The 13,794-nt window shown below is 39.5% G+C and overlaps 1 protein-coding gene and 2 long non-coding RNA genes across 3 annotated transcripts; 1 reads left to right on the top strand and 2 right to left on the bottom strand.

Annotated features, from left to right (window-relative positions):
* Positions 1 to 327: 327 nt before the first annotated feature.
* Positions 328 to 3,717, bottom strand: LOC120569017. The gene is made up of 3 exons (XR_005640826.1): positions 3,633 to 3,717; positions 3,478 to 3,526; positions 328 to 842 (listed from the first exon to the last, which is right to left on the bottom strand). It is a non-coding gene; the product is annotated as an uncharacterized LOC120569017 (long non-coding RNA).
* Positions 3,718 to 4,115: 398 nt separating this feature from the next.
* Positions 4,116 to 9,674, bottom strand: LOC120569016. The gene is made up of 4 exons (XR_005640825.1): positions 9,516 to 9,674; positions 9,128 to 9,408; positions 4,751 to 4,880; positions 4,116 to 4,335 (listed from the first exon to the last, which is right to left on the bottom strand). It is a non-coding gene; the product is annotated as an uncharacterized LOC120569016 (long non-coding RNA).
* A 149-nt stretch (positions 9,675 to 9,823) lies between these two features.
* On the top strand, positions 9,824 to 12,542 carry gadd45aa (growth arrest and DNA-damage-inducible, alpha, a). Its single transcript, XM_039816820.1, has 4 exons — positions 9,824 to 10,036; positions 10,920 to 11,021; positions 11,279 to 11,498; positions 11,807 to 12,542. The coding sequence occupies exons 1-4, from the start codon at positions 9,987 to 9,989 to the stop codon at positions 11,918 to 11,920; spliced, it is 486 nt and encodes a 161-aa protein (XP_039672754.1). The 5' UTR covers positions 9,824 to 9,986; the 3' UTR covers positions 11,921 to 12,542.
* The last annotated feature ends 1,252 nt before the right edge of the window (positions 12,543 to 13,794 follow it).

Below are 13,794 nucleotides of genomic sequence, written 5' to 3'. Positions count from 1 at the left end.
CTAACTCCTCATCACCCTCGCTCCTTCAAGGCTGCTTCTCTTCTCTTCCCTTCCCTTCTACATTTTGGGCAAATCACTCTCTGAATTGGAAAAGGGACCCTGGGGCCACAAGCGCAGGGTCCATGTTTCGTTTTTTTTTTCTTTGGATAATTGACTCTGGTTGCCTGGTAATTCATCGCTTGCATATGCCAGCTAATTCATCAGGAGAAGAGAAGCTGCCGACCTCACAACCTTGCATGCCCCACCACCCCACACACCCCCAAACACACACACACACACACACACACACACACACACACCCTCCATCCCCCCACCCGCCCCAGAAGAGCCAAGAGCTTGGAATGAGAGTAGGGAGCAAGCGGCAAGTTAGCGGATGAAAAACCTGAGATGATAGATGGGGCACATTGTGGCATTATGAATGAATTATACCTCCCAAATACCTTGAGCAGTGCAGACTGTCAGCCTGTATCTATACTAATCTGGGAGAAAATATAGCTGTTTCCACATTAAAGGGGGCCGGCAAAGAACGGGCCGCAGAATTAATTGAGCAATCAGGCCATTAGAGAGAAACATCATACTGAGCTCTGTTTCTGATGTGGCAACATTTATCATTGCTGACCACAAATCTGCATCATTCCTACCCCTCTCTCTCTCTCGTTCTCTCTAATGTGGCCCCATCTTCAAACAGATTAGGATTATTGTGACAAGACAAAGGTATCTTTTGTCTTTTTCCGTAGCCGTGTCAGTGCCGGCTGCATTTATCACGGTTGTCACACAGTCTTAAGGCTTTCAGCTTGCACACCTTGTCCCATTTTTCTCCCAGCGGTGGGTCCATGTTAAATCTGCAAAGAAAAGTACATTATTGGAAAATGTCTCCTGATAAATTGTAGGCCTGTCGTATACATGAGCATTTCTTTGCTTTGTTTTTTTTTCATCAGGTGGATCTTAAAGAAATGTGATTCCGATTTTTCTTCCTCAAAATCGCTGTGACATTTTAACTTAGATTTTGGTCAATGTGCGTATTATAGGTGCTCAGTGATATTTGAAATATAACGTCAAGGCCAAGAAACAGATAAAGAAAAGTAAAAAAAGAGAGACAATTTACTGTGGAGTCAAATAAACAGTAATCTCAATTTTTATAATGTATTACATTATTTAATACATAATAAAAGTTGAGATTACTGTATTATACTGTAATGTATTACATTATTTAATACATAATAAAAGTTGAGATTACTGTATTATACTGTAATGTATTAAATGATTTAATACATAATACAAGTTGAGATTACTGTATTATACTGTAATGTATTAAATGATTTAATACATAATACAAGTTGAGATTACTGGTTTCAGTGACTGACGCTAGCTAGATACAAGTCAATTTTTTGGGACTTTTTTCACATTTCAGATTAATATCGCATTTTACAGATTTATACAGCAAATTTACTTAATTACATATTTTGTCACCATCATGATGAATAATTATGTATTTGAATTCACGGAAGCGGAGTTTAGGTGCATCAGTTGTTACTCTATTATTATTATTATTACCGGTATTATTATTATTATTATTAATAATAATAATAATAATATTATTATTATTATTATAGCATTATGGTATGCTATATTGATCAGTGCCAGATGTTGGCCAGATGCAGTCAATGCAGATATTTGAATCTGTACATAGCTAGGAACCATTGGTGTAGTCTACGTGATATACGTGATATATCCACTAAGAAAGTTCCAGGATTTCCATAGTCCCACTTAAAAATGCCCAATGACATGCAACAACATACTTTCCATTATAATTTTGATATATTTTGAATTGTCATCTGTTATGTTCTTCTTCACATAGGCTAAATAAAGGTATTTCCACCGTAAATTGGTGCATAAAAGTGTATCCGAATACAGGAAATTAAGTCGATGCTCAAAACTTCCTTGGGGGAGGACACCCAGACCCAGTTACATCCTCATTACTGTATCATGCACGCTGGGGTACTTCAAAGTACTGCAAAGCACTCTGGCACAGTGAAGACAAATCACCACCTGTCTATCAATACCTGGATTTACAGCCAGGCGATGTGTGTTACTTTGTGTTACTACAGGTGCATGTACGTAAAGTAGACAGTTTGAAAGGAATTCAATTAAATGAGAAGCAAAGAAAGATGTTGCAGGCCTTTTGAACTTTCACAAACAGGTGCATATCATAGTGGGGGGTCTGGGTGTCCTCCCCCAGGAAAATTTTGAACGTCAAAGACTTCATTTCCTGCATTCTGATAAACTTTTATGCACCAATTTACAGGGGAAATCCCTTTATTTAGCCTATGCGAAGAAAGAAAACACAGATGACAATTCAAAATATATCAAAATTATAATGGAAAGTATATTGTTATTGCATGTTATTGCACATTTTTAAGTGGGTATATGGAAATCCTGCAGCTTTCTTTTTTGGGGAGGGGGCTTTTCCGCTTTTAATTGTTTTGACAGGACAGCTAGGTGAGAAAGGGGAGAGAGGGAGGGAAGACATGCAGGAAATCGTCACAGGTCGGATTCCAACCCTGGACCTCTGCGTCGAGGCATAAACCTCTCAGTATATGTGCGCCTGCTCTACCCACTGAGCCAACCCGGCCACATCCTGGAGCTTTCTTAGTGGGTATATTCCTGCGTATCACGTAGACTACGCCACTGTGTGCATGTGCCAGTAAAAGTGTGACACCTGCAGTGAATGAACCCTACAAAATATCTGGTAAGCATGCGCCTTCAATCCAAAATAAACACTCACTGATAAACCCATTATAACTAAAGATCCGTCATCATAATGTGCATAATAAAAATGAGTCTCCTCACAGCTACCGACCAGACGGGACAGTGGCCTTGGTGATCCAATACCTAACATCTACCCCCCTCTGCTGGACAAATCTGAGAACTGTACCAAGGTGTTCAGGCTGCAGAAGAAGAATTCACAATTTTCACTCTGTTAGTACAGTTGCACAGACATTGAACACAGGCCTGAATTACAAACATGCTAAACAAACACACTAATGGAGAGATGTCAGAGTGAGGGGGTCAGAGTGAGGGAGCAGTTGGGGTGGGGGGGAGGGGTTCAGTGCCTTGCTCAAGAGCACCTTGGCAGTGCCCAGGAGGTGAACTGGCACCTCTCCAGCTACCAGTCCACACTCCGTACTTCGGTCCGTACGGGGACTTGAACCAGCGACCCTCCGGTTCCTAACCCAACGGGCCTGGAGGTGAGGCTGAGGGCCCTGGAGGTCAAGTCCCAGCCATTGAAGCACTAACTTGGTACCTTGTATTTGTGATGTGGAATTTTTAATGTATTTTTTTGCTGTTGCCACTATTTTATGTTTGTCCACCTTGTTGTTATTTGATGCTTGCTGCGGATCAAGCTTCATGATAATAAAGTGAAAGTTGAAAGTTCAATTTCGCCCACGCTGAAAATGAAGTTAATACTTTACTTACTTGATTGGTTCATGTACTTGCTAGAGGTTGCGTAAAACACAGAGTCTCTCTGGCACATACACACACATAGACAATGTAAATGCAATAAGGTTAAATAAACTCCTACAATATTCAATGAAATGTGTTACATGTGTTTCAAATAGGATGTTAATCACCTCAAAGGCATCAAGCTGTCAGAAGAAGAACAAGTTTGCATTATACAGTACAGGCCAAAAGTTTGGACACACCTCATTCAATGCATTTTTTTTATTTATTTTCATGACTATTTACATTGTAGTTTCTCACTGAAGGCATCAAAACTATGAATGAACACATATGGAATAATGTACTTAACAAAAAAGTGTGAAATAACTTAAAACATGTCTTATATTTTAGATTCTTCAAAGTAGCCACCCTTTGCTTTTTCTATTAATAAGGGAAAAACTTCCACTAATTAACCCTGACAAAGCACACTTGTGAAGTGAAAACCATTTCAGGTGACTACCTCATGAAGCTCATGGCTACTTTGAAGAATCTAAAATATAAGACATGTTTTCAGTTATTTCACACTTTTTTGTTAAGTACATAATTCCATATGTGTTCATTCATAGTTTTGATGCCTTCAGTGAGAAACTACAATTTAAATAGTCATGGAAATAAAGGAAATGCATTGAATGAGAAGGTGTGTCCAAACTTTTGGCCTGTACTGTATAATGTCGACATGCTGTTATGTTTCAGACCATTTTTAAAGTCTGAAATAGTCATGTTCAAGCACACCATTCATGTTCTTTTTAGGAAGGACTTGTTTCAGGGTTTAGTGTTTTCTTCGGTTGGTACTCTGAACAGGTCCTCTTCTGGAGTGGTCATCACTTTCAGTCTCTGCGAGGAGAAAAGGAAAGTTAGTTCTCATCCCTTATAGGCTGAATTTCAGATGTTGCCATCTGGATCACGCTTTAAACTCCCAAAATTCAGAACCAACAGATATAAACACTCTATCGTACCTGCAGCCACTCTACTTCTTAATTCTATAAAGAACCACAGATAACTTATTGACTTACTATTTATTGATTGTTTACTGTTTTTTATTGTTTTTAACTATGCCTGCAAGGTAGGCAATCTCTGTATTGTGTGTGTGATTGTGTGTGATTTGTACTATACTATCTGCAGCACAACAAATTGCCCCATTGGGGGGACAATAAAGTAACTTGAACTTGATTTTTCCACCGTAACAAGAAGGCCACACTGAAAAAAAAAGTGAATTTAATATGTGTGGGATGTGTAACATTCGGAGTACCTGTCTCAGGGTTCCTGGAGTTACAGCCAGACTGTAGAGAAACCACATCCTGTAGAGATGGCCGAAGAGAAAGCGAGAAATATTGCGGCCTCACCGGGGGTACTGGTAGGTGTCGTTGTACCTCAGAGGGCTGAATTTAACCAGAGATGAAAGCAATATGCACTGTGAAAAAGATACCTAACTTAGCAATCGAAATCAGAAAGTAGTCAAACCTTTACATTCATTTTTCTATGTTAGGCTTAGAGCAGAGATCTCAACAGGGGCTCCTCAGAGTCATTGCGGGGGGGGGGGACACCCTGAAAGTATTTTCCCCCAAAATTTGAAATATGTCTAAAAATATACAGTATATTCACATGAATCCAACATATTATTAGCAAAGATAACTCTATTCATAAAATAAGCCTATTCATTAAAAACAGCAACCTCAACGACATTGATGATATGCTTACTGGCCTAAAGCTAGTTACTTTGGTAGCCATCCTCAGATACAGTTAAGCTTATGTGCCTTCCACATGTATGTTTGACATTAAAACATGATGATATATGAATATGTAAATAGTCACTTAGTATGTGAATAGGCTTTAGGCTACCCTACACGTTATTCTAGGCCCAGTTTATTATGCCACCAACTCTATTTTATACAATATATGGTGTAGGGCAGAGATCTTCAACAGGGGGTCCCTCAGAGTCACTGCAGGGGAGGGCCGCCAAATTGTTGTATTAATACTCTATTTTTTTTTTTTTTTTCCAAAATTTAAAATATGTCTGAAAATATAAATTAACATGAATCCAACATATTATTAGCTAAGATAAATCAGCCTATTTGTAAAAGAACCAACAACAACCTCAACAACATTGATGATAGGCTTACTGGTCTAAAGGTAGTTACTATGGTAGCCATCCATAGATACAGTTAAGCTTAGGAATTCATTGTGCCTTCCACATGTATGTTTGACATTAAAACATAAATATATATGAATATGTAAATACTAGCTTAGTATTGTATGGCACCATAAAAAGTATGTGTCAAGGCTTTAGGCCACCCTACACCCTAGGCCCAGTTTATTAAGCAACTCAATTTTATACAATACATAGTAGTAGTAGTAGTAGTAGGTTAGGGGTCCTTGGCCTAAAACACATTGAAGACCCCTTATGTAGGGGGCCCCCTGCTCATCTCTCTTTCAGGTTAGGGGTCCTTGGCCTAAAACACGTTGAAGACCCCTGGCTTAGAGTAACACTGTATTTACTTCTTTTTTATCGATTTTTCACTGTATGTAGTGATGAACCTCCAGCAATATTTCATAGAGCATGGGCGGTAGCTAGTCATGTCTGTAACATTATTCTAGTAGCGATCAGCACCTTGGAGACAGACATTCATGTTACTGTCAGGTCATTCATACTCTAAAAATGTAAGCATGCAAATGGGGAAATAAAGTTTAATTTTGAATCTCAGAAGTAAAAACGTCAATCAAATCAACAGGTGCTGTAGCTGATGTGAAACTGGTGTGGAACTGGACATAGGTGCATCAATCCCTGGGGTGGTGTGTTTATGGACAGGAGGAGAGAAGATAACAGGTCCATGTGGTCCCTGTGTATGGTCTGAGGTGTTCTAGTGCTGCCCCCTGCTGGAGGCTCCTGGAACACATGGGACACTTGTTTATTCAGTTCCATCAACTGCCACCATGAGGTAAATATGTAAATGAAATGTTATAAAAACAAAGTAATTTATACAAACACCAAATAAAAATAATAGTAACATATGGTTAGTATTTAAGTAAAATCAGTTATGCATTGTGTAACAGTGAGTTATGAAAAGTGATTTGAAGGATTTAATCGGGCCAACTAGTGAAAGAAGTATTCACATCTTTTACTTAAGTAAAAAACAAGTACAGAAGTAATAGTAGCAACATGTACTTTAAGTATTAAAATAAAAGTACTGATTAGGCAGCAGAATGTGTCATATTATTGGATTCTTATTATTACATATACTATGTATTTATGTCGTAGGTCAAAAGGAAGCTATTTCTAACTACCTTTTATTCTGCAGCTTTATTTGTATAGCACATATCAGCAGCAAGGCAATTCAAAGTGCTTTACATAAAACATTAAAGAGCAGTTAAAAACAGTTACAAAATAAAGTTAAATCTATAACAATAAATCTATAATTAATCTGGTGATTCTTTGTCCATATAGTGCTGGCCTTCAACAGTTACTAAGGGTCTGCTCCCAATATGGCTCAGACTTTGACATTAAGTACAATTCTAAGAAGAGTAATATTATGATTGCTAGAATAAGAGGAGTACAATAAACTGTCATTTCCTGCTCTCTCTCTCGCTGTCTGGTACTGTCCTTAAAGTGTGTGTGATGAGGTCAAATACTTAGGGCACTATATAACTGATGACCTGTCTGATGATACGGACATTCATAGACAGTACTGTATGATGTATGCACAAGCTAATATGCTGTATCGCAAATTTAGTATGTGTTCATTGTCTGTGAAGGCCACACTTTGTGTATACCCCAGTGTATACTGCCCACTTGTGGTGGCGCTATAAAAAAAAGCAGTATGCAGAAACTCAATGTGGCATATAATGATGGCATGAGGCTGCTGCTTAAAATGCCACGATGGAGCAGTGCAAGCCAAATGTTTGTAAGTGTTAATGTATCCACCTGTCCTGCTGTACTCAGGAATCTCATGTACAGATATATGTGTAGACTAACGGAGTCATTCAACAGCACCATTGCAACACTAGTGAACCCTGCAATGAGTGCGCTTGGGTTCCCTTTGAGACTGTGGAACCATTGGCGTTTTAGTCTATATGCTAATATCTGAACACTCTTTTTGTGTATTGTGGAACTCAGACTATTGTAATTTTTTATTATATGTGTTTTGTCTTGTATTTGTCTGTCTTTTGCTATGTTTTGTATTTTGCTACGGACCGTTTTTTTTTTGTGTCCTGAATAAAGAATATGATGATGATGAATCTATAACGCATCCAAATGTATAACTGAGCACATATTTTGTATGTAAAACCTTGATCTTCAAAGTAACTAATAGCCTAACTGCAGCTGTCAGATTGATGTAATGTAGTGAAAAGTATTAAGTAGCATAAAATGGTGACATAAAATTGACCTCAAATTGAAACTTAAATTGGCCTGCTTGAGTAAATGTGCTAGGCTGCTCTGTACAATGCTTCATTGATATACTGTGTTTGAGTGTGCAGCCATGCCTTTTTTTCTGTAAGGTTTGGCTTCAGCCACCAAGGGGCAGCATAACATCCTATAACATCCACGGCATGGCTTCATTTCACTTCCCCCGAGGCATTTCTTTGCATCAGAGTGTATGAATTGCCTTCTCTGAAGTGATTAATTTTTTAAAGCTATTTCACAAGCAAAAGTGCCACAAAAAAATCAATGTTGTACGAATAATTTTGAAAGAACGAGGTCTGTTACATCACATTGAAAAGGATGAACTACAACAAAACTGTTTTAAGAGAAATATGGATTTTTTTTTCACCAATTACTGTGGATAAATAATTATTTATAGTAAGGTGGGTGATTATTACTATATTACTATGTTATACCACTTATACTACACTTTTGTATAACCAAGATTTATACAATTTGTTGTTCAGAATTGTCTTTTTATTGGCAAAAATCAATGAAATGTGTTAAAAAAGAAAGAAAAAAAAGAATTATTTATCAATCTGCTATTTAAAATTCAAAAGCACGTAAAACGGATTAAATGTTAATTGTGCAAGGGCTCTGTCATAATGTGAATGTCAGAAACTAGTGGTCTTGATACAGACAAGACAAATACATGTTTGATTCAAGCTGCAAACATCACTATCTCACACTTTACCCTCCTCCCAAATTAATTCCCTCAAGTGAAATGTCTTGTAATAAAAATGTATATTTCAACCTGTCCCCCTTCACTTTATTTGGGATTATTCTTTGCCTCAATACATTTGATATATATGTATATAGTATATTTCATACCATGTACGCTTTAAGCTTATAAACATGATAATGATAATGTATATAGTATTATATATTTGGTTGTCTAAAACTAATCTATGCATCTGTTCTTTGCCTTCTAATGCTGTGACACTTCAATGCCCCTGTGTGGAATCAGTTTTTCTATTATCTCATTTTTTCTCATTTCAGATTATTTGATTTATGTTCATCATTGAGGCCAGATTATTGTAGAGCAGAGAAAAAACCCCATTCCCCAAGGTGCCCTCCCCCACCCCCACATGTGGACATCCTCATACCCAGAAGTGCTAATATGTGTTATATGAACTTTACTTCTGTATTCAAATGTAGACCTGAATTAAAACAGAAACCAATCAAGTAGAAGCAAGGAATGCTACTGACCTAGTTTTTAAGCAGTGCCAGGCAGGTGTATAATAATAGTCTTGGTCGGTGTTGGCTCCATGATCCTGTCTTTCTCGCGCCAGTCCTTTGGATCTCGCGCGGAGTTTCGCTGGGTTTTCGCACGCTTCACAGCGGACCAATCAGAGAGCAGTGTTTCTTCAGAAGCGTCCCGTTGCCATGCAGTTGTCCTGAAAACCTGTCCCAAAGATCCTTTGTAGTATACTATTTGTTCTAATCCGTCTCTGTCTGTCCCTGTCCGGCAGAGAGGGTGAGTTCCGCATCTGTGTAAACAGAAATTAATTTACTTTGAGCAAATATATTTCAAATATTTATGTTCAGGTTGTTCTTGCATTGACAGAAAAAAATGTTACGTTCAGGTTGTTCTTACATTGCCAGAAATCATTATTGTAGTGTCTTTGTGCAACGTTTTGGGGATGCTAGATGTTCACCTGTAAAACTAACGTTTCAGCTGTACAAAAGTTATTAGAACAGGACTAGCTAAAGATGTTTTGCAGCGAAGCTACTGAATAGATTTTTTCATTGTAACGTTAGCCTAAAAATGTTAGAGGACAGCAGGCAGCTGCAGTTAACCCGGTTGGAGACAGGCACGCCTGTTGCTGTGTGTCTGTCCAATCCCACTTGAGAGCACACTCGAAGAATTAGCATACGACCAATGATCACAGCTATGCAAATATTCGCCTGACTAGCATTGTCTCGGACAGTTTTAATGTGAAGTTGCCAGATTTATCTCTCAGTTGCAGCACAGCGGACAACAGATAAAGTGTGTGTGTTTAGTCGAGAAGATACCAGGATAACTCGCCAGTACTACACTCTTTGCTCTAACGTGGATTAGGATTTTATGTACAACATGACATTTGAGGAACTAAGTGGGGATTACTCTCAAGAAAGGTAAATAATATGGATTTTTGACTAATTCCATGTATTCTAGTCGATGCATAACGTTAACGTTACTTTAGCGGACGTCGACCGGCTAAAGTTACGCTGATTATCGCCACCATACAAGTGTTTGTGTGCAGCAACATTGCATGCATTAAACAGATATATGCACGATAAAGGCGATTTCAAAGAAATGTGTGTTCTAACTAACGTTAACGTTACTTACGGGCACCGACGACGGATATTAAAATACAGTAGCCTCTTTGATCGGTTAGCTTAGTGGCTCCCAAAGTGGGGTCCGGGGACCCCCAGGGGCACTTGAGGGTGGTTCCACGAGGACCCCAACAAAAATGGGAATATTTCATGTTCAGTATAGTTTCCTCCGTAAGTAACGCAATGACAGAATGGCTATCTTATCCGATGGGATACGCTGACAAAACCGTTATCAAATGAGGGTCCTAGTGACCTTGGCGTGAAGAAGTTTGTGAACCACTAGCTAGTTAGCTAGCTAAGTTAGGTTAACTGTTTTTCTGTTAAGACCACGTCGCGAGACAGTCTTCGATAACCAGCTAACACAACGCTGCACACTGGTTAAAGGTGAACAAAAAATATCAGGATACTTGTTGACACGTTAAGTCTTCAATATGCCGGTTTACTTAACCGCAGCTGTCAAAACGATTTGAACCGTAAAATTGATAACGCTTAGCTTGTTACGTCGCGAAACTAAAATTGTGCACATCTGTCAGTTGTGTTTGAGACGACGCCGGGTGGTTAGCTAGCAGTCCGGCTAACGTTAGCCAGAAAAAAAAAAAATGGGACACGGTGGAAAGTTTTCTTTTGTTGTTGGTACAGTTGTAACGACGTTAACGTCAAGTTATTTGTCTCTGTGTTGCAGAATGGATTCAGTGGCGAAAGCTTTGGAAGAAGTCCTCACCTCTGCGTTGCCACAGGGCTGCATTACAGTCGGAGTCTACGAGGCTGCCAAATCACTCAATGTGTAAGTACAAGGTTATGTCGGCTAACACTAAGTTATCGTTCTACTGACAGTTGTTAAGACATCTGGTCCACTGAAACAACCTCGTTAAGTACACGTTGATTGACGTATGTCTAGCTGGAAATGTACTGTACTACATGTAACTTTGGCAACATTGTTATTGAAACTTCCCAGCCAATAAAGCCCTTTTCATTTGGATTGGATTGAAAAGTATACAGTAAATGGACTAAGAGCATCTATTTTCTTTTCCTCCTCTTCAGGGACCCTGATAATGTGGTCTTGTGCATCCTCGCCACTGATGACGAAGATGTGAAAGATGTGGCACTGCAGATCCACTTTACCCTAATTCAGGCTTTCTGCTGTGAGAATGACATCAACATCCTGAGAGTCAACAACACCCGGCGCCTGGCAGAAATACTGGAGGGAGAAGGGAAACAGAGTGGGGGTGAACCTATGGACCTCCACTGTGTCCTGGTCACTGTAAGTATCTTTTCTCATCAATCTACGTCTTTTATGCCTACGTGAATCTTGTAATGTTGTGATATCGTACACGGTGTTGACCCCATGTGCAGTACTTGTCAGTACTTGTTCTTGTGCATTAGATAAGCATATATTTGACTCCTCCCTCGTGTGGCTTCCTTGGAATTTCAGCAGAGGGAAATAACTTGTATCTGCACACAAACAGGAACTGTAACAGGGAATCTGTAACTTTATGTAACCTGTAACTATATAAATTGAACTATATGCATTCGAATCATGTATTCTCTTTTTTCTATTCATATTTTCAGAGCCCACATTCTACATCGTGGAAGGACCCCGCTTTGAGCAAAGTGAACCGATTCTGCAGGGAGAGCCGCTGTATGGACCAGTGGGTACCCATCATCAACCTGCCCGAACGATGAACTTTTAGCTGCTGAAACCTGTGGAAGGACTTGTATCTGCACATTAAGAGTGGTGTGAACCCTGATGGACACATTACCACCCAGAGATCAAATTCCAAAAGTACTGCTGATGGGGAAAGAACATTTTGGAGAGAGAGAGAGAGAAAAAAGACCCCACTGTCTTACATGGGATGCATTTAAAAGAAGACAAAAAAAGAGCTGAGGGGGGAAGGATTTTCCACTTTGGACAGGACTGTTTGGAGTTGCGTCTGTCAGCCTTGGCAACTGAGATGAGATGGGCGAGGCATGTGAAGATGGACACTGTACAGAAGGATTATATCATGTATGTTTGGTAAAAGCCTCTGTGACGAGTCGGAGAAGTGGGGAGAAACCAGAAGTTGGAGCTGTTGAGTGGACCAAGGCCTCGGCCTCTCTCTGCAGAAACAAAGCACTTGTTGAAACACTGGACCTTTTGCAATTTCACTTATTTGATTCCAAATTGTTAATGTTGACGTTGCTATTGTCCTAATTTAAAAAGGGAAAGGGCTACACATCCAGTGCAGACATTCTGTGTATTTAGTGTTTCCTATTGCCAGCTGGTTTTCTGCCACGTGTAAAATAAATTTTGTTACTATTTAAGTTATTTCTAATGATATTTAAGTGTATTTATGTTTCTTTTTTTTTCTTTTTTTTACCTTTAAATATTTGCAAAAATCTGAATACTTATGTATTGCTGTCAATAAAAAGTATTTTTTTTTTTTTGGAAACCAAAACTGCACGTGTTCTCTTTTCTTCCATTTCTGGAAATGTTGGCAAAGCCGAGCTGAATTCTGACCTTTAGCCGTTGCAGTTGTAAAGAGGAGTCACGTGCGGATCACAGGGGTCATGTTGGCCTCTGTGGCCCTGCTGCCATCTCTGAGCTGAAGAGAACAATAATCCTCAGCGCTCTCTCTGCATGGGCTTCTGCCTCGGTCAGCAGGACCCTGTTCATTCATCCACACAGGTTCCCCTTTTCACCGATTCTCACTGATTTGTTGGGACAGTTTGGTTTGCATTCTCACCAGCTGATTTCCTAGAAAAGAGCATGTGACATCTGCACACATGCTGCACAGTTAAGGGGAAGGAATATATACGGACACGCAATACCGAAATTTCACACATTTCGTTACACTGAGTATTCATAATGGAACATTTGCATGTGTATCAATAAGACAGTGGGGTAACATCAGGTGATTTCATGCTATTTGTGTCACTAGCTGCCTCTGCCCTTGGGACCAGAAAATGTGGTGTAGCTTACTGCAGAGCACATGACTATTTCATAAGGAAGGCATTGGCATGCAAGCCGTTCTTAACTGCTCCACTCCCCCGCTCCTTTTTGTTTTTCCAATTGTCTCATGCATGCGCACACGCACACACACACACAGGTGATCTCTCTGTAAATGAATGACGGTGATGTCACTGGGCTGATGTAAGGCAGGCAATCCCCTCTTGAAAGTGCCGAGTCATGATCACGAGAAGAGGGAATGTCAGAGGCTGTCGTTTGAGTTGCACAACCCAGTTTTCGTGTGAGAGAGAGAGATCATGTGACAATATTTAATATCGCTAAATAAAATGTTAAATTACATTACATGTCATTTAGCTGACGCTAATCCAAAGCGACTTACAATTGCTATATATGTCAGAGGTCGCACGCCTCTAGGGCAACCCGAGTCTCCCACACCAAAGGCATGTGTCATATCCACTGCGCCATCACCACCCTATATTAGATTTTATACTGTGCCCCTGTCGTCATTTAATGTAGTTTGCTTGATTGCGTGGGTTTTCTTTAGGTGCTCTGGTTTCCTCCAAATATGTGCAGGTTAGGTGAACCAGAAACCCCCAACAGGATAAAGAAT

Source organism: Perca fluviatilis, chromosome 11 (assembly GCF_010015445.1).
Source record: "Perca fluviatilis chromosome 11, GENO_Pfluv_1.0, whole genome shotgun sequence".
NCBI lineage: Eukaryota > Metazoa > Chordata > Actinopteri > Perciformes > Percidae > Perca > Perca fluviatilis.
This window is presented reverse-complemented; position numbering and strand designations above follow the sequence as displayed.